The sequence below is a fragment of the Schistocerca americana genome, chromosome 1 (genome assembly GCF_021461395.2).
Source record: "Schistocerca americana isolate TAMUIC-IGC-003095 chromosome 1, iqSchAmer2.1, whole genome shotgun sequence".
NCBI classification, from domain to species: Eukaryota; Metazoa; Arthropoda; class Insecta; order Orthoptera; family Acrididae; genus Schistocerca; species Schistocerca americana.
In genome coordinates this window covers 766,069,533-766,091,770 of record NC_060119.1, presented here as the reverse complement: position 1 = coordinate 766,091,770, position 22,238 = coordinate 766,069,533, and the positions used below count along the sequence as shown (strand labels likewise).

Below are 22,238 nucleotides of genomic sequence, written 5' to 3'. Positions count from 1 at the left end.
TACTCAGGAAGGCGAAGGAGGCCGCACCCAGCATTGATTTGATGGAAAGGGGAAGGTAGACAGACCCAGGAAGGGCTAACCTATGCTGTGCGGGCAGGGACACCACGAAGGGGATTGATCTATACAGTAGTATATTAGGAATTTGTTTAAAGGGGCATACCTACCAAAACGGAAGGAGGGAGTGCATTCATGGTATCAATACGTATGTAAGGTATAGGTACTGTGCCTAAAAGGAAAAGGACAGTATTGTGACAAAAGTCACACATTTTGTAGAGATTATTCTGGTAAGTTTGAATTCTCTTTTCCACTCGCATTGTTATGTGCTGTGTGAAGTTACAAGGGTCGAAAAGAGCACCTTTATTTACCCAGAGTTCCTTCAGATTGTAATAAGTAGGGAATAAAAACATACTTAGAAGAGGTGGAAGCAAAGTAAGAGCAAACAACAGAATTATGTTGGTTTAAAAGTATCCTGAGTGTACGGAGTTATTTTAAGAGTATAAAAAATTCCTCCAAAACAGCATCTTATCTTCAGAGAAGAATTTGGGCAGACAATCACAGCCGGCTATCCTGAAAAGAAGATTGGCAAAGCACCTCCAAATAAGTCCAATGATGAAGGGGACATGTGAGTCTTGCACCACATTGCTTCCTCTAGTTGCCAGAAACCACCAGAGTAGGTTTGATGTGTGTGCAGATAATGATGGAGCCATCTATGAGTTGGAGGTCAACATCAAGAAACTTGGCTCTTTGCGTTGAGGACAACTAGTTGAACTGCATGGGGAAAAGGTATCGAGATTTTGGAGAAATGTGGATAGGTTATCCTCATCTTTGATCCACATCATGAAGACATCATCAATGAATATGAACCAGGCGAGAGGTTTGGGACGCTGGGTGGTTAGGAATGATTCCTCCAGATTGCCCATGAATAGGTTGGTATACAGGGTGGAATGTTTGTGCAAATGGCCATATGGTGGATTTTTTGTAGCGGATGGCATCAAAGGAGAAGTTATTATAATTGACGATACAGTTGGTCCTGGTTACCAGGAAGGAGGTTATGAGTTTGTAGTCAGATGAGCATTGGAAAAGGTAGTGTTCATTGGTTGCAATGACATGATGTAACCTCTCGTTACATATCTGGTCTTTTTTGAAACTAAAAACTGGTCATGAAAAATTCCCATATCTCATATAAAATCACAAATTCTCATTTTATGGCAGAAAAATTAAATACAAGAATAATAAGAGCCCATGGAATAGAGGATCACATGCAAAATAGCAAGAGGCTTTATTCAAAGAGTTTCTAACAAATGTCCCTTTTCTTTCATAACTATTATATACACCTAATGCACATATCATTAAGGTCTTTCATGTTTGTTAGTCTCTAGCATCTGTGAGTCTCTGTGTTTAAGATTTTAGCATAGTAGTTCTGAATATTCGTGACTCTTAAATTCATGCACTTCTGCGTGAAATAGTTAACCTCATTGGAAGGCATGCTAATTAAAAGTAAATTTCTTTGACTTTTGATTATCAACCCAGCTTGGACATTTATTATCGGGCTTATGTATGACCGTTCGTCATCATAAATCATATCAAATAAACTATGTTAAATAAATCATGTGACTTTTGAAGGAACTAATTCAGTGTACATGTGCTATGCAACATCAAATATATCAATTCATTTTGAAACACAAATTGGCTCCCTAGTACCTGTTAACCAGCATCTTTGATGGCAACTGCTAAACAGTGCACCTACCTGATGGTAGCAGTTTGAATTTGAAGTTATTGATCAACAAATATTAACTGCAATGGCAGAGTTGTGTCGCTTTACTTTCATAAATTTCAACGAGGTGAAGAATATTGGCTGGGCATAGGAAAAGGACATTACACCTTCATTGATCATGGAAGTGGCAGTAGGCAGCAATAGGAGGCATCACAAATGGCACCCGGCATGGGGCTCAAAGGTAACAATACAACAATATACAGTTTATACGTGTGATTTTGTAAATTATTTAGTAACTGTATACAAACGAAATAACCATTCCTGTAAACTTACTCGTGTTACATGCTTGCATACACAAAACCGAAGTACAAATTGAAATAATTGACATGATGAGCTCGTCGTAATAATTGATATTTAAAGTTTGAGACACAACTCATTGTGCTTCAATTAAATATAACGTAACAGCTTGTAGATGACTGCAGCAAGTTTGTAATGTTGTCAAATTGGTATTGTAGCCTAGGGAGAATTTGTGTGTTGTGTATCTGTCATTGTATTAGTGTTGACTGGTAGTAATCTGTAGTATTTGACCATGTCAAAGAAGTTTTATAGATTGTGAGCTAACGTAGAGGATGCGAATGTAGATGTGACTAAGGAGGAGGGAACAGAGATGGATGATAATACAGCAGAATATTATTTCCTGAACAGATGAATGGGACAGGAGAATTAGAAGCACTGAATGCAACCGGAACAGACTCATGGTTTGTGACTGAAACGACTGAAAGTACCAATGTTGGAATGTTGATACCCAATAGTGATTCCACTGTACGACCTAGCACAAAGAGTGAACCTACAAATGAAATGGGGTGGATGCTCTGTTTGATTTTTTAATTAAATTTAAAGAGGACATATTACAGGCTAATAAGAATGAGATTGAGAGGATCCAGAATTTAAAAACGAAATATTAGAGGCTAATAAAGAACAGGATCAAAGTGGTTGAGAATTTAAAGGGGAAGTCAAACAGGTGATTAAATCAGTATAGGTTCAAAATAAGGAAAGAGATGATAGGTTGGATAAGAACTCGAGAAACTGAGATGGGACTTAAAGTCAGCAAGAAGTAAACATGATACATTACAGGGATCAGTAAATACTTTAGCAAAGTATGTGAAAGAGATACATAAAGAGCAGTCTACCATGTTGGATGGAAAAGATATTGATCAAAGTAGAAGACCTGCAGGTAACAAGCCAAGAGTATATTGATGATTATTTAATTGGTCAGGTGAAAAAGATTGAGAAAGAAATGTCTAAATGGATAGGGACCAAATCAGAGGAGGCACGATCTGAAGTACAGAGTTCTGTAGAGTCAGTTAATAAATTGATCAAGCAGGAATCATCAATACCCAGAAACACCAAAATCACAGAACAATTTAAAGCCAAGTTTCAGAATATTAAAGAAAAGGTAATCTCAGAAGTTCCCACCTGGGAGAGTCAAGTTAACAACTAATTATCATGTATGAAGGCGAGTCAGCTGAGCTAAAATCGCTGGATAGATTGTCCAGTCAGTGTTCACTGATCAATCCAGAGTTTAAGAAAAAGAGATGGCACAATTGTCAGGAGAAAATGGTTAGCAATAGCAAAGGTTCAGATTACGGGAATTGACATTTTGACAGTCAAAGTGCAACTTCATCAGCAAAGGTCAAAAATAGTATATTTAAAGCCAGGCAATTCCATATGTTTCCAACAAAGAAAAATTCTGTTCACCTTATGGTGTTCATAAAAAGTTTTCCAAATGTGTTTTGTAAATCCTTGTTTCGTAAATCCTTGAATGAGCAGAGCAAAATTCAGTTTATAGTGTCAAAAACCGGTGGCGAAGTCTCGTTATGAGTTAGAAAAACAATTTATTCTGAAATGCTGGTCGAAGAGTGAACAAAATAGGCTTAGAAATGAGATTTACAGTCCAGAATTTTACAACCTGGAAAAGGACGCAGTTCAAAAGTATTTCAAAAGGTACATAAATACGACCCGGTACTCAGATGAACCCATCATCTAAAGGGAGGTTTTAAGAATTCTGAAAGGGAAATTACCAAGTCACCTATAAGAGGAACTAATTAATGTACCCGATGATGACTTAGATCAATTCCTGTCAGTAATAGACTTGCTAGATGTAATCCAAGAGGATGCTTGGCAGTTCGGAAATCAAACATATAATGCGAATCTGTACAATGTATGCCACGGTAATTGTTGCAATGAAAATCTTCACAACAGAAAATCGCAGTATAACAACAATAATATGAAGAATCAAAATTACCATAATAATAATCAGTGTAATGGCGATCTTGTTCCTATTCTATGTAAATGACTTACCCACAAATATCAATTCCCCATCAGTTCTGTTTGCAGATGATACTTCTGTTTTAATTGAAGATGGTGATGCAAAAAAAAAATTCCCAGCTTCAGTGTGAGCATCCAAGGCTGACTAATATGCAAGCTAAATTAAACTTGCTGAAAGAAGAAGCAGAGATTGCTGGCCTCAAGATAAATATAGGCAAAACAAAGGAAATGAGAGTTAATTCAGGGAACATGGAGGTGCCACTGTTAATAGGTGAGCAGCAGGTGGAGACTGTCAACTCATTACTGTATCTGGGTAGTATAGTGGCGGAAGATGGTGGAGCTGGAGATGACATGAAAAACCGCATTAAAAAGGCAAATGCTGCCTTCATACAATTGTATCCAATATGGAAAAATAGAAATATCACGTACAAAACAAAAATCCGTATTTTTAATACAAATGTGAAGGCTGTCCTGTACGCCAGTGAAAGCTGGAAAATGGATAAAAAGATAACATTCCAGTTACAAAGCTTCATAAACAGATGTCTTCGATGCATCATAAATATCTGGTGGCCAGAAAAAATATGTAATGAGGAGCTCTGGCGAGTAACAAACCAGATACCTATAGAAGACCAGATATGAGAGAGAAAGTGGGGATGGTTGGGGCACACCTTAAGAAAACCAGATGGAGCCATCGAGAAAAAAGCATTGGAATGGAATCCCCAGGGAACAAGGAAGAGAGGAAAACCAAGGGGAATATGGAAGAAGACAGTGGAAGGGGAAGCAAAAAGAGTTGGCACGACGAGGGCAGAATTGAGGCAAATGGCCAAAGACAGAGACGGATGGCGAGTTTTCCTGGATGCCCTATGCCCCCATAGCGGCCAAAGGAATTAAGTCAAGTAAGTCAATTGCAAGCACACTGAATACCCTAGAAAACTGGTTCCAGTTAAATGGGTTGAAACTGAACATTGCAAAAACCTACATGGTAAATTTCCAAACCAAACAATGAAAACATGCAGAGCTTAAAATACAATGCAATAATCAAATTATGGAAGAAGTTGACACTGTCAGATTCCTAGGACTAAATATGGACAATAACTTGAACTGGAACATGCATATTGACTCCTTATCAAATAAAATAAGCACTTTTGCATTTGCAATGCAGATACTTGCAAATTCTCCCGACATGAGTACACGAAAAATAGCATACCGTAGTTATTTTGAAACTGCCATTAGGTATGGTATAATTTTCTGGGGAAGTTCAAGTAGAGTATCAAGTATACTGAAACTTCAGAAAAAAATTATCAGATACATGTGTACTGCGCAGAAAACAGAATCTTGTCGCCCATTATTTCGACAACTGCAAATCCTAACTGTACCCTCCATATACATTTACGAAATTATTATCTTCCTACACAGCAGGCAAAAATTATTTGAGGTAGATCGTTTTAACCACACATACAACACAAGAAATAAAAATAATTTTATGCTTCCTACACACAAATTGAAATTATATGAACGGGCTCCACAGTATATGGGGATGACAATATATAACAAACTAATGGGCAAAAATATATTTAATGTTAAGCCAGGCTACATAAGATTCTGGAGGAGAAATGCTACTCTTCGACAGAAGAATTTTTAGAGGAGGACATGATAATTTGAGCTAGGGTAATCTAGTGTTGAACTTTTAGATACTATTTTTATTATTGTTATTATTATTATCTCTGCCTTTTGTGTATATAAAACAAAATTGTATTCTTATTATTATGCTGTATGTAAACATCAGCTTTCTATGTTTATGGTAAATTTTACCAAGCTTTTGACTTGTCTCGTGTACCTGAATCAAATGATTTTGACTATGTATGTTATGAGACTAATAATTCACCATTCATTTGAGAAACAGAGGGTCCAATCCACATGATCACCACCCAGGTAATGACAGTGCTATGCACAGTAATAATAGTAATATGTATTATGGACAGAGACCAAACATCAGTGATAGCAGTTCATTCAACTACACACAGAGGCAAACAACTAAAAGGTCATAATATGTCAATGGAGAATAATAACATGACACATGTCCGATGGGGTAACCCACCGGCCATTCCATGGACAGCATCTGCAAACATAAGAGAGACAACAGGGCAATACATGCAAACTGAAATGATAAACAAAACTGAAAATAGTCTGTGAAATCAAGACTATGGCTGGTTGGCTCAGAACCATGAAGTACAAGTGGTAGTTGTAGAGGAAGGGAATAATGAGTGGACAACTGAATCAATAACCAAGAGCCAGCCTCTTTACACCTTCCAGAGGTGGCTGGTCCTAAAAAGGAAGGCAAAACATCATGAGAAGTAAGAGGGCTTAGATAAAACAATGGGATGGACATTCCAGAAGATTTAGTAGAAAATCCCAGTGGACGTAGAATAAAACCTACTGAAATGATACAGGCAATGGCCAAAGTTTTAATAAATAATGAACCTGTAAATAACCTGCTCGATACTGGAGCACCTTTTTAGTGTGATGAGCGATAGTCAGTTTAAACAGTTGAATAGTAAGCAAAAATTGCCTGTGTTGTCAGTTTCAAACTGTATGCTGTCAGGTACACTGAGTGCTCATCCCATTCCTGTGGAGTCTCAGGTGCAAGTAGAAGTAGTTGCACAAGGGAAAGGCTGTTAGGCATGTTATTGTTAGCTCCTGCATCATCTTATCCATGCATCTGGGGCTGGGATTCTCTAAGGGACAAAAATTCAGTAATTGACATCTTAAAAGGGATATGCACTCTAGCCAATGATGGGCAAAGTAATGTTTTGAACTTGATGAGGAAATTGGAATTTCACGGAAGATTCTGCCAGAGAATAAAGATTAATTATTTAGGTGCTAACATATTGTATTTAAATGACAATTGTGGACTAAGTGGTTTATCAACAGGCAACTCATCGGACATTGAAAAAACGTTATCCAAAATAAAAGTTGAATCTGAATACTTAACTGAGGTACAGTGGAATGAATTAGCTAGCCAGTTAAAAGAATATTTGGAAGTGTTTGATCAGTAAACTGGTGTGATTAAGGATTATGTTTATGAGATGAATGTCTATCCACATCAAATTTATCGTAAAGCCTCGTACTCCATTACCGTTGAAATGAGGTGGGTCTGAATTCAGAGTATATGTGGTTCTGGAGATGACAATAAAACACAATAAAATAGCAAAACAAACAGACAGGCACGTGAGTAATGTAATGCAATAAAAATAGTAACAAAGCAATCAGCACTGGAATGTGGGATAGAAGGGAGCCATTAGCCATACAAACTATGGAAAGTTCAGGATGGAATAACAACAGTATGGAAAGAACAGATTGCTACTTACCACATAGAGGATGCATTGAGGCACAGACAGACACAATGAAAATGAATAGTAGAAATATTCCAGACTGCAGACAAAATCTTTCTTCAGAAGTAGAAAACACTCACACTCACGCCACAGTCTGGGCAAGAGCAGCCACTCAGTGCGTGTGAAAACCAATGCTGCTAAGGGTGGATCAGAGATTCGGCTTGCCAAATGTGCCAATCTGGAGCACCAAAAGAAGAGACAAGAAGAAGATGATGGAGAGACACCACATGGACAGTGCTGTATGATGTCATCACCTGCTGCTGCAAGCAAGAGGTGGGTTTTACTGCCATAGGTAACACCACTATTGAGCTCAGGCGGTGAACATGGCTGGCCACAGAGCACTCAAGAGTGCTCTGTGACAGCCTACATCATGGAGGAAATACCTCCAGTGAAGAAGAAAGCACCCAAGTCATGTGAGAAGCAAACCAGATTGCTCCTCAGGGTGATGACATGGGTTCTAGACAAGCTTGCAGTCAAAGAAGGACAGTGATGGGCAGGGTTTGTTGATGCGGCAGTTAAACTGCATAAACAGACTGACCACAAGAAGCCACCGCTATTCATTGTTGCCATGCACGAAGTTGACAATGCATATGACATCTTTGAGCTGCGGAAGCTACTAGGCTTCCCTGACAAGTTCGAAGCCCTCCTGCCTGATCTGGACATGAAACCACTGTGTTTCAGGTGCCAAGAAGTCGGGCAAACCACCAAATACCGCCATAACCATGGAAAGTGTGTCAAGTGCTCCAGAGAACACAACAGTTGGGCTTGCGGCAGGAGCAAGCAAGATACTCTGACATGCATTCAATGAGAGGGGGCCCATGTTACCAACTTGCGGGGCTGGCACTGCCCTAAAACCACTACCTTTGATTTGCTCTTCATCCACTATCTATCTCCTCAATGTGACCATATTAGTTGGTAACCTTACTGAGGTGTAACAAATAGGAGGTGACAGTAAAGCTTTTGAGATGGTAGCCACATTGGTGTGGGTGTCGAGGGGCTTCCCCCTAAAAAACACCCTCCTGCTCATCACTGTTGATGCTAACTCCCTATACAGTGCTGTGGCCTTGTCACTATTGCACTGTTGAACACAACCTTTCTCATCACCCAACTTATTCCATTCCTACAACTTCCTTCCTGGTCACCATGACTTCTACCCATAATTACTTCTCCCACAAAAGCATTGCCTACAAACATGGTACACCAATGGGCATCTGCAAGGAACCATTCTGCGCTAACCTATTCATGGCCCATCCAGAAGAATTATTCCAAACCACCCAGAATCCCAAACCCCACATCTCGTTCAGTTTCACTGATGACATGTTCGTGACCTGGACTGAGAGTGAGGACACCCTATCCACATTCCTCCAGAACCTCAGCACCTTCTCCCCCCTTCGCTTGACCTGATCCTCCACAACCCAACAAGTCACCTTCATCGACTTCAATCTCCACGTCAAAGATGGCTACATCAATACTTCCGTCTGCATCAAAAGTACTCAACCTTACTCCACTTCGACAGCTGAAATTAGTCCACATCAGTAAGTCCCTTCCGCACAGCCTAGCTACACATGGTTATTGCATTTGCCGCAATGAGGAGTCCTCTCCAAATATGCCAAGGGTCTCACTGAGGCCTTTAGAAACAGAAATTATTGTCAAAATCTTGCCCAGAAACAGATCTCCCATGTCTTGACTTTCCAGTCACCCACCGTCCACACATATCCACCATTCAGCCATGAAAGTGCATTCCTCTCATGACTCAGTACTACTCAGAACTGGAGCAACTGAATGATATTCCCCGTCAGTGTTTTGATTACCTCTCATAATGTCCTGACATGAAAAGTAGCTTCCCCACCATCCTCCTCACCCCTCCCACATTGTTATTCCACCACTCACCAGTCTATGTAATATCGTTGTCTGTCTGTATCCAACCCCTGCTCCCAACACTTGCCTCATGGCTCCCATCCTTGCATTAGATCTAGATGTACGACCTGTACCATATATACTTCAACTATCATGTACTCCAATCCTATCACAGGCATCTCCTACCCTGCCAAAGGCAGGACCACATGTGAAAGCAGCCATCTGATCTACAAGCTTAGTGGAACCATTATGCCATGTTCTACATCGGCAAAACAAATAAGAAGTTATCTGTCTAATGAATGGCCACTCCCAAACTATGGCCAAGAGACAGATGGACCACCCAGTTGCTGAACATACTTCCCAACACGATGTGCTTTACTCGAATGCCTCTTTTACAGCCTGTGCCATCTAGAATCTTCCCTTTAACACCAGCTTTTTTGATTTGCACAGGTGAGAACTCTCCCTACAACATATCCTTCATTCTCATAACCCCCCTGACCTCACCCTTCGCCAGTCCCTGTAGTCTACCTATCTGTGCCCTTCCCTGCTCCCATTTCAGTACTAAACATGACTTCTATCTCACCAACACATTTACTTTCCCTTTCCTCCCTCTCTACTTTTCCTCTCTCTTCATTCTCTTACTGCCTCACCCTATCACGCAGCCTCCAAAGCTGCACCTGTTGTTGTTGTTGTGATTTTCAGTCCAAAGACTGGTTTGATGCAATTATCCATGCTACTCTATCCTGTGCAAGCCTCTTCATCTCCACGTAATGACTGCACACAACATCCTTCTGAATCTGCTTACTGTATTCATCTCTTGGTCTCCCTCTACAATTTTTACCCTCCACACTTCCCTCCAATACTAAACTGGTGATTCCTTGATGTCTCAGAATGTGTCCTACCAACCAGTTCCTTCTTCTTTTAGTCAGGTTGTACCACAAATTTCTCTTCTCCTCAGTTCTATTCACTACCTCCTCATTAGTTATGTGATATACCCATCTAATCTTCAGCATTCTTCTGTAGCACCACATTTCAAATGTTTCTCTTCTCTTCTTGTCTAAACTGTTTATCATCTATGTTTCACTTCCATTCGTAGCTACACTCCATGCAAACACATTCAGAAAGGACTTTCTGCACTTAAATCTATATGCATTGTTAACAAATTTCCCTCCTTCAGAAAATTTTTTTTTGCCGTTACCAGTCTGCATTTCTTATCCTCCCTACGTTGACCATCATCAGTTATTTTGCTCCCCAAATAGCAAAACTCCTTTACTACTTCAATTGTCTCATTTCCTAATTCAATTCCCTCGGCATCATCTGATTTAATTAGACAACACTCCATTATTCTCATTTTGCTTTTGTTGATGTTCATCTAACATTCTCCTTTTAAGACACTGTCCATTCTGTTCACCCGTTCTTCCAAGTCCTTTTCTGTCTCTCACAAAAGTACAATGTCATCGGTAAACCTCAAAGTTTTTGTTTCTTCTCACTGGACTTTAATTCCGACTCCAAATTTTTTTTGTTTCCTTTAGTGCTTTCTTAATATACATACTGAATATCATTAGGAATAGGCTGCAATCCTGTCTCATTCCCTTCTCAACCACTGCTTCACTTTCGTGCCCCTCAACTCTTGTAACTGCCATCTGTTTTTTGTACAAATTGTAAACAGCCTTTCACTCCCTGTATTTTACCTCTGACACCTTTATAATGTGAAAGAGAGTATTCCAGTCAACATTGACAAAAGCTTTCTCCAAGTCTACAAATGCCATAAACATAGGCTTGCCTTTCCTTAACCTATCTTCTTTGAAAAGTCGTAGGGTCTGTATTGTCTCGCGATTTCTCTGGAATCCAAACTGGTCTTCCCCGAGATCAGCTTCTACCAGTTTTTCCATTCTTCTGTAATTGATTCATATTAGTATTTTGCTGCCATGACTAATTAAATAGCCTATTCACTAATATTCAAATTGTCCGCATCTGCTTTCTTTGGAATGGAATTATCATATTCTTCTTGAAGTCTGAGGGTATTTCACTTGTTTCATACATCTTGCTCATCAGAAGGAAGAGTTTTGTCATGGCTGGCTCTCTCAAGGCTATCAGTAGTTCTAACAGAATGCTGTCTGCTCCTGGGACTTAAGTCTTTCAGTGCTTTGTCAAATTCTTCACACAATGTTATATCTTTCTTTTTTTCTACATCTATGTCCTCTTCCATTTACATAATATTGCCCTCAAGTACATCTCCATTGTATAGACTCTCTTTATACTCCTTCCACTTTTCTGCTTTCCCTTCTTTGCTTAGGACTGGTTTTCCATCTGAGCTCTTGATATTCACAATGGTGGTTCTCTTTTCTCCAAAGGTCTCTTTAATTTTCCTGTATGTAGCATCTGTCTTAACCCTAGTGATTTATGCTTCTACACCAATGCACTTGTCCTCTAGCCATTCCTGCTTAGCCTTTTTGCACCTCCTGTCGATTTCATTTTTAGACGTTTGTATTGTCTCTCACCTGCTTCATTTATTGCATTTTTATATATTCTCCTTTCATTTATTAAATTCAATATCTATTGTGTTACCCAAGTATTTCTACTAGCCCTCATCTTTTTACCTACTTGATCCTCTGCTGCCTTCACTATTTCACCTCTCAAGGCTATCCATGCTTCTTCTACTGTATAGCTTTCCTCAGTTCTTGTCAGGTGTTCCCTAATGTTCCCTCTGAAACTATCTAGAACCTCTGGTTCTTTCAGTTTATCCCAGTCCCATCTCCTTACATTCCGGACTTTTTACAATTTCTTCAGTTTTAATTTGCAATTCATAAAAAATAAATTGTGGCCAGAGTCCACATCTGCCCCTGGGAATGTCATACAATTTAAAATCTGGTTTTGAAATCTCTGTCTTACCATAATATAATCAACCTGAAACCTTCTGCTGTCTCCAGGTCTCTTCCACATATACAACCTTCTTTCATGATTCTTAAACAAAGTGTTAGCTGAGATTAATTGTACTCTGTGCAGAATTCTACCAGGTGGGTTTCTCTTTCATTCCTTTCTCCCAGTCCATATTCAACCAACTACTCTTCCTTCACTTCCTTTTCCTACTATTGAATTCCAGTCTCCCATGACGATTAAATTTTCATCTCAACTATCTAAATAATTTCTTTTATTTCATCATACATTATCTCTATGTCCTCCTCATCTGCAGAGCTAGTTGGCATATAAACTCGTACTACTGTGATGGGCATGGGCTTTGTGTCTATCATGGCTACAGAAATGTGTTCAGTATGCTTTTCATAGTATATTATCTGCATTCCTATTTTTTTATTCATTACTAAATACACTTCTGCATTGCTCCTATTTGATTTTGTATTTATAACCTTGTATTCACCTGACCAGAAATTCTGTTCCTCCTGCCACTGAACTTCACTAATTCCCATTACACCTAACATTAACCTAACCATTTCCCTTTTTATATTTTCTAACCTACCTGACCAATTCAGGGATCTGACATTCTATGCTCCAATGTGTAGAATGCCAGTTTTGTTTCTCCTGATAACAGTGTCTTCCTGAGTAGTCCCCACCCAGAGATCTGAATGGGGGAATATATTACTTAAGAGGATGTTAATATAATAGAGGGAAACGTTCCACGTTGGAAAAATATATCTAAAAACACAGATGATGTGACTTACCGAACGAAAGTGCTGGCAGGTCGATAGACACACAAACAAACACAAACATACACATGAAATTCAAGCTTTCGCAACAAACTGTTGCCTCATCAGGAAAGAGGGAAGGAGAGGGAAAGACAAAAGGATGTGGGTTTTAAGGGAGAGGGTAAGGAGTCATTCCAATCCCGGGAGCGGAAAGACTTACCTTAGGGGGAAAGAAGGGGTATACACTCGCACACACACACATATCCATCCACACATACACAGACACAAGCACAACCCACATCCTTTCATCTTTCCGTCTCCTTCCCTCTTTTCTGATGAGGCAACAGTTTGTTGCGAAAGCTTGAATTTCATGTGTATGTTTTTGTTTGTTTGTGTGTCTATCGACCTGCCAGCACTTTCGTTCGGTAAGTCACATCATCTGTGTTTTTAGATATATTAAGAGGATGTTATCATCATTTAACCATACTTTAGAGCTAATGCCCTTGGGAAAAATTATGACTGCAGTTTCCTCTTGCTTTCAGTTGTTCGCAGTATCATCACAGGCAAGGCCGCTTTGGTTGATGTTAAAAGGCCAGATCAGTCAATCATTGACACTGTTGGCCCTCTAGCTACTGAAGAGGTTGCTGCCCCTCTTCAGGAACCGCACGTTTGTCTGGCCTCTGCACCTAAGTACCCCTGTTCTCTCCCCACCATGTCCCTGGATACTCCTTCATGCAGTCCTAGCATCTTACACCACCCCTATTCTGCTACCCCTCCCCCATTCCGCTCCACTTCTCTTCCTTACCCACACTACCCCTCCCAGTTAGACAGTTTGTCACATCAGCTGCAGTTGCAAGTGGGCCTTAATACCCGGTGACAATAACCGTGTGTGTGAGTTTTCTTCTTCTGAAGAAGAACTTTATCCAAAAGCTGAAATATTTCTAGCATTCTTTTTCATTGTGCCTGTCAGTGACACACTGAAAACGCCAAATACTTTAAAACAATCATCTGGAGCAAGCTAAAGTTTAATGACCACATAAAACCAACTGTAGGAAAAGCAAATGAGAGGCTTGGATTCATAGGGGGGAAATCTTAAGCAAAATTAATTAATCCATGTAAGAAATGTCTGATGCGGTACTTTTCCAAACATTTCTTGAGTATTTGTCATCAGCCTGTGGCTCTTACCAGGTTGGATTAATAGAAGAGAGAGAAAAGGCAGAGTGAAGGGCGATACATGACATCATGTATCATGCACAAGAATGTTACTGGCATACTCAATAAACTCCAGTGCAACACACTACAAGAGATATGGTGCACCATGGTAAGGTTCACTGCTGAAATTCTGAGGGCATACAGTCCAAGAAGATTCGGTCAACAAATTACATGACCCCATGCATGTATTACAAAATTACCACAATGTGAAAATTAGATCATATGGTTGCTTACCAACAGTTGTTCTTCTTGAGAACAATTTTTGAGGTACCAGGGGAGGGTTAAGTGGTAGTCATGTCAGAAGTACCATCTGCCAAACACCCATCATGTGACTCGTACAGTATAGATGTAAATAATGTCATTATAAGTTTTTCCATGTGCTGATTCTGCAACAGTTTGTTCTCCAACTACAGCTGAAAGCTTTAATGAACCCACTACTGGTTTCAGTCTTTATATTAGTTCATTTTCAAGTGGTTCTTGAAACTTTTCTGAATTGCAATACATCCTGCATTCCCATACCACTCCTGACCTCAACCTTTGTTAGTCATAGCCCTCTCCCATCCAGCCCCGTCTCTGTTTCTATTCCAGCACTACATGGCCCTCATTCCTCCATCACATCCAGTCCTTTTATTTCTCTCCTTTTCTGATATCCATCCCCCCCTCCCCCACCTCTCCACTTCCTCCGTCTAACCTCCCGACTGCACATAGCTGCCCTACCCTCTTCCCACTTCGCCCCTCTGCACCTCCCAACAGCACATCACTGTCCACCACCACCTACCCTACTATTCCTCCCCCTCCCCACCCCAGCCTCCACCTTACCCCCACCCAGTTGCTGCTCCCATAATCGCTGCTCACAGTGTGGCCTCAGTTGCCTGAGACTGCACTGTGTGTGTGAGTTGTGTTTATGTGAGTGTGTATGCGTGTGTTCGCTGCCTAATTCTGACAAAGGCCTTCCTGGCCGCAAGCTATATATTTGTGATAGTCTTTTTGTTGTGCCTATCTGCAACTTAGCATCTCCGTTATATGGTGAGTAGCAACTTTCCTTTTCACAATATTGCTACATCCCATCCTGGATTTTGCATTGTTTGACTGTATTATACATAAGCTTCATTTTTTCCATCTTTTACTCTGAACAATATTTATATATTTATCACATTTATGGCAGTTTTCAGAACCAATTCAAAATGGCCTAATATATGGCCCTAGCCAGAAATCAACTCACTGAAATTCTGGACAGGAACTGGGGCAGTTTTTCATTAAATAAGATGTCATTATAGCACATTCAGATAGGGGGATTGTATATACCTACCATCGTTTTATTGCTGCATAAACTGTCAAATCGATGACATAAAAGCAAGCGTCTCATGCATCTCTGAGTGCTGAAAAACTATTGAACTAGCTGACAATGAATAAGGTGCCATGACCTGATGGAATTCCAATTTGGTTTTTTAGCTCACATTTATTGTGAATCTTTCACATGGCAATCCCTAGCAAATAACTGAAAACAAAACTATGGTTCTTCCTGTATATAAGAAGGGGAAAAGAATAGATATGCAAAACAACAGACCAGTATCCTTAAAGTTGGTCTGCTACATGTTCTAAGGTTGAATATAATGAGTTTCCTTGGGAAAGAAAAGTGTATGACCATAAATCAGCATGGATATAGGAAGTATAGATCATGCAAAACACAGCTGGCCCTTTTCACACACAATATCCTGCAAATATGATACTGTCAAAAGGGCAGATTCTCCATTCCTAGAGTTCCAAAAACTGTTCAGGCCTGAACCACACTGTAGATTGCTTACAAAGATCTGATCATTCAAAACAGGTCATGAAATATGTGATTGGCTTGTCTAGAAGACTTTGAAGGTATCAGGAACCAAAACATTGTCCTGGATGTTGAGTATCTATCAGAACAAACATAGCATCAAGAATGCTCCAGGGAAGTGTGATAGAACAGCTCTTGTTTTCCATGTAGATAAATCATATGTTGGAGAGGACAACCAGTAATATGAGACTGTTTGTTGGTGACAACTGTTGTGCATGGAATGTGTCATCTTTGAGTTACTGAAGAGGATTCAGGATGACTTGGGCAGAATATCTATTTGGTGCAATGCATGGCAGCTTGTTTTAAATGAGGGTAAATGTAGGTTAGTACAGAGACAATGGGGAAACAGTCCTCTTTATTAGTAGTGTACTGCTTGACTTGGGTGTAACGCTGTGGAGTGGAGTGAAATGGAACAAACACATACAGTCAGCTGTAGGGAATGTAAATAGCTGACTGCAGTTTATTTGGAGGGTTACAAGAAAGTGTGGCATACCTATGAAAGAGGCTACATACAGAACACTTGTGCAAACCATTCTTCTGTGTTATCTGAGTCTTAGGAATCCCAACCAGATGGATTAAAGAAGCACAGCAAATCAATTCAGAGATGTGCAACTAGATTTGTCACTGGTTGGCTCAGTCTTTGCAAGATTAACACTTAAAGGGGACGAATATCAATGGTGCGAAGTACCATGGTTCTTCCTGTATATAAGAAGGGGAAAAGAATAGATATGCAAAACAACAGACCAGTATCCTTAAAGTTGGTCTGCTACATGTTCTAAGGTTGAATATAATGAGTTTCCTTGGGAAAGAAAAGTGTATGACCATAAATCAGCATGGATATAGGAAGTATAGATCATGCAAAACACAGCTGGCCCTTTTCACACACAATATCCTGCAAATATGATACTGTCAAAAGGGCAGATTCTCCATTCCTAGAGTTCCAAAAACTGTTCAGGCCTGAACCACACTGTAGATTGCTTACAAAGATCTGATCATTCAAAACAGGTCATGAAATATGTGATTGGCTTGTCTAGAAGACTTTGAAGGTATCAGGAACCAAAACATTGTCCTGGATGTTGAGTATCTATCAGAACAAACATAGCATCAAGAATGCTCCAGGGAAGTGTGATAGAACAGCTCTTGTTTTCCATGTAGATAAATCATATGTTGGAGAGGACAACCAGTAATATGAGACTGTTTGTTGGTGACAACTGTTGTGCATGGAATGTGTCATCTTTGAGTTACTGAAGAGGATTCAGGATGACTTGGGCAGAATATCTATTTGGTGCAATGCATGGCAGCTTGTTTTAAATGAGGGTAAATGTAAGTTAGTACAGAGACAATGGGGAAACAGTCCTCTTTATTAGTAGTGTACTGCTTGACTTGGGTGTAACGCTGTGGAGTGGAGTGAAATGGAACAAACACATACAGTCAGCTGTAGGGAATGTAAATAGCTGACTGCAGTTTATTTGGAGGGTTACAAGAAAGTGTGGCATACCTATGAAAGAGGCTACATACAGAACACTTGTGCAAACCATTCTTCTGTGTTATCTGAGTCTTAGGAATCCCAACCAGATGGATTAAAGAAGCACAGCAAATCAATTCAGAGATGTGCAACTAGATTTGTCACTGGTTGGCTCAGTCTTTGCAAGATTAACACTTAAAGGGGACGAATATCAATGGTGCGAAGTACCCTGTGCCATGCAGTATACAGTGGCTCACATAGTATGTACATAGATGTATAGCTGGCAATCAAAAGGTTTCCATTTGAGGGCTTGGTGAAGCATACCTGCAACATAGTGCAACTACAATGTGGGTTTATAAGCACTGACTTGTAGGCAAAGGATTAGTGTGTTATTTGTGTCTTTCCAATGTGTGTGTGGTAAATGCAGAAACACACAATATCCTATACACAATATATTCAGTAACTATGGCAGAATTATTACCAAATGCAGCTGAACAGCACCAATATGCTGTTATTCTTTTCTTGGCTGCTGAAGGACAAACATCGGTAGACAACCATCAGACAATAAAGAATGTATATGGGGCAGCATGTCTGTCGAAAACCACCATCATGGAATGATGTGCTAAGGGGTGCTGCTGCTTCCTGATAAAATGTGTACCCATATCACAACTGTCATAATGCAGATGTTACGCCAACTCAAGTTGGAGACATTCAAGCACCCACTCTACAGTCCTGATCTCTCCCCATGTGATTATCACACCTTCAGTCCCTTAAAAAAGGACTTGAGGAGATGATGATTGCTGTTGGATGAGGGTATGCAGCAGCCAGTTATAGACTTCTCCATGCAGCAGGACACGAAATTTTACAAAACGGGTATCTTCAGCCAGGTGCATCAGTGGGACGATTGCCTCAGTGCTCATGGTGACTTTGCCTGATTGGCATACCGATTCTTTACTGTGCAGCCTTCAAATGGAAACTTTTTGATCACACCTTATAGGAAATATGAAATTGTGAGCTTGTAACGTCACAAAAATTTAAAGTATGCTCCTGTTTGGTTATGAATTTCTCTGATTCAAGTAAGATGAGTCTACTATTCTTTTTTCCATGCACTCAGATGACTCAGAATATTTTCTTTACAGAATGTGTAAAACTTTCACACTATTCTAAATCCAGAAATGTCCAAGAATAATATTACATTCTATTTATTTTATTCAGTACATATTTAGAATTAATTTTTGAATACCAATTAGATTCCACTCTAAGTTTTCAGTGTCTTGTTCTTTTCCTACAATTAGTCTCCCTTTCTTTTATTTTCCTATCAAAATATTGTTCAAAGTGTGCAGACAACCTTATCATCTCTGCTTATCAAAACATGCACTACTCAGTATGTTGGACAGACAGCTAGCATTATAAAGACCACATAAGAAGTTATTGGCCTAAAACAGTGATGACACTGATGTCAACAATATGTTATGTTGTTACATGTTCTGCAATAATGAAAGTACAGAGTTCCATTGCTGTGCAGAACAGTCTTGTGTATGAGAATTTTTAAAGTGGTGTGACAATAGATGTTGCTTTCAAGGGGACAGACCACAATACTCTGCTGTTACAAAATACACTGTTTTGCACAGTTTATTACCAACAGCAGTTCATTTACAGTTGATTGTGAATCTGTGCCTCTAGCTTCCATGTCCTAGGAAATAAGCAACTAAATTTACTGTGGGCATACTTCTCTCAGAAGATGAGTCATGCAATGAATGATTCAAAATTTCAGTCAATAAATAAAACACTGAGAAAGTGCACAATACACTATTGGATGGCTGACTATTAAAAGTGTGGTAAATAACTGACTCAGTGTGTATTGCAAAACATTACAATATATTTTGCTTGTAAAAAAAAATGATAAATCATATTTACACAAGAATATTGTTGTATTGGTGAACCTTGACTAAAAGCAAATGTGGAAATGAATATCTCGGTAGTGTTTAGATGATTTCAGAAAGCTTCAAACTGTTATGGTGTTTTTAGTGTAGATGAGGATTAGGTTCACCATTCCATCTGTGAAATGCAACAACAATGAAAACAATATAGAGTCACAGGTGCTCTGTACAATAAAAAAAAGGATAGCTGACAAGCAATGAAACTTTGCAAAGATTATGACCAATCTTTTCTCTCGTGCAAAATGAATTGTTCTTGATTGCCTTCCAAATGGTAAGACAATACTGTTGAACACTTAAAAATTCTTGTATACCAACTGGATAAAAATCTGTTATTAACACTTATCCAAAAACATTCTTTGGTAGTGCAAAAGTGATGTAATCTGAAGTGTCAGTTGTTGGAACATTGGCCCCATTCACATGATGTGGCACGCTTTGCTTTTAACCAAGCCACACATTTAAAGAAATGTAGTGTCCAAAAACATTTTGAATGTAACAAAGAGGTTGTGGTCACTGTAAATTAGTACATCTGTACCTTGCTGAATTTCTCTTACAGGGTGGAATGTATTCACTAAAAAGTACTGGGCAAACTGCATTGACCTTAAATGGATATCCATTGATAAATCAGTGCATTTTGATCTAAAAATAGTCTTTCACTGCTGCATGATAACTTTTTATCATGCTCTCGCCCCAGGAATTCTGATGACAATTTGTAGAGGAAAATATTTTTCAGTAGCTCTATGAACAAAAAAGTTATGGACTACCAAATCTGCCCATAACAGAAATTCTGATTTTAATTTAATAAATTCATGCATCTAGTCACCATAAATCCACCCTTAGGTAAGCTACAGAAACACTAGTAATATTTTCAAGCAAAATATCACTACAAAAATAATATACTTGTTCACAGTTCAAAAAACAATTTATTTATTTTTTAATGAAGGCCAACAAGAATTTCCCATTCTATTTTGAATATTCACACTTATTTCCATTCACACTGTGCATTTTAGACATCAAGAAAATAATGATTCCATTACTTTACTTCAAAACCTTCCACAAGTAAGTTCTATAGTTAAATCAGACACACTTTTTCCAGTTTGTGATTTACAGTTGACAAACAATGACTGCATTTTTCACATTATTTTTCTTAATATGAGAGATGATTATGGGTAGACTGTATAGATTCTATTTCATTATTTACTGTAACACATCGGCCACGACAGCCCCTCTGATATTTCACGCATCTCCAAGACACTCTGTCTCCTCTCTGAGAATCAGCATTATAAATAAAGCCATTGTAGACTAGCTGTGTTCTACCTTTAGCACTTATGGTGTATTGCAGTGGACCTACAAAAAAGCAGGAAACTGTTACTTGTTGTTGTCCGCTGAAATACCGGCCTAGATAGTTTTGTAAGAAGTTAAATACGTAACTATCTCAGAGCAAAACTAACTCTTCATTTACATTTCATGTCTAAAATAAAATCAAAATGCAAAAATCAGCTATAAAATAAATGACAGAATGATGATAAACATAATTTTTAGCAGACAAGCCAAGATAAAGTTTTATGATAACTTAGTTGTACCTAAAAATACAAAAGAAATCATAAGTGAACTTGGTTAACAGATCAAGTTCCACAAGGAGTTTGTAATACATTTCATTTCACAAGAGATGTAATATAAACAATCTGAAGAATAACTGAGAATCTAAGAAACTGCTTCACACAGTTCCTGGTGAAGAAATGTGATAAGTTTTCCCCTGTGTAAGACGTATCAGCTTTTTTTACACTTGAAGTTTCTGATAAAAATATATTTCATAAACTATGGTATACTGTAATGTGTCTTTTCATAAAAAAATAATTATACATTGTCAGAAATGATGGCCTCTATTATTAACAGATATACCATCTGACAATATGATATAGCATTTACAGAAGAAGTGAAATGCTTACAAAGTAATTACAGACAGGAGTGATTTTTCTCAAAAATCATTTCTGCAGACTGAACAATGAGTTATCTGCACCACACAATGGAGAAAAATTAAATCTTGTTAGAGCAACATATGGGAACTTCTTACCACATTTCTGTAATTGAAAACTGAAAACACACATGGCAAAGTGTGTCTCATTGGCTGAATACATTTTGTTAAGAAATGATCTAGAAAAAACAACATTTAATACCTGTGTTGCAAGAAATCATATGTATGACATCTATCACCAAAAAACTTAAATATAAATGAAAAATGTATGACATAATAAAAGTCTTTGTTGCTTACAAGTGAATTAAACAACAGGAACACACTATAACAAGAATGACAGGCACATATCTTCATTCTAAAGAGGTGTTGGCATAATGGAGATTTCACTATATGAGAGGAATACAATAGGATATGCCACTATAAATAACAATTAGGCATTTGACTAACTGTTTTTGTTTGACATACGCTTCACATTCCCTATTTCACTTAATACTTAGAACAAGTCAATAAAATGCACATCAAAAACCAAAATAGTGAGCAGTATGCAAGACTCAGAAAGATTAGTTTACCAGTTAAACAGAAATAAATTATTTTATTAAATGATCACTGAACATGCTTTAAAGCATTCTGCTATTCTTATGCAGTTTGAGTATCAATAACAGAAATAATACAAATATAAATTCAGTACTCTCATCAGCAAAAATTTTTATGCATTGAATAGCACCAAAATTATTGGTGGACATCTCACCAATTATATACTTTTCTGTGCAAAGTTTTTAACACAAGAAATGACATTTGTGAATGGTAAGAAACTGAGCCAGGTATGAAATGTAAACAATTAGCACAAATTTATGTGAAGTATAGGGCCTGAACAGCAGTTCCTGAATGG

The 22,238-nt window shown here is 38.6% G+C and overlaps 1 protein-coding gene across 3 annotated transcripts in view; it reads right to left on the bottom strand.

Annotated features, from left to right (window-relative positions):
- The window catches only part of LOC124611912 (longitudinals lacking protein, isoforms H/M/V-like), a 453,788-nt gene that overhangs the window by 132,763 nt on the left and 298,787 nt on the right, over positions 1 to 22,238 (bottom strand). The window contains exon 8 of one of the 3 annotated variants that reach the window (XM_047140290.1): positions 20,350 to 20,721. The exons of the other annotated variants lie outside the window; for them this stretch is intronic. Coding sequence (XP_046996246.1) covers positions 20,522 to 20,721 — 200 coding nt within the window. The 3' untranslated portion in view covers positions 20,350 to 20,521. Of the gene's footprint in view, positions 1 to 20,349; positions 20,722 to 22,238 lie in introns of those variants that run through there. 3 annotated transcript variants of the gene reach the window in all.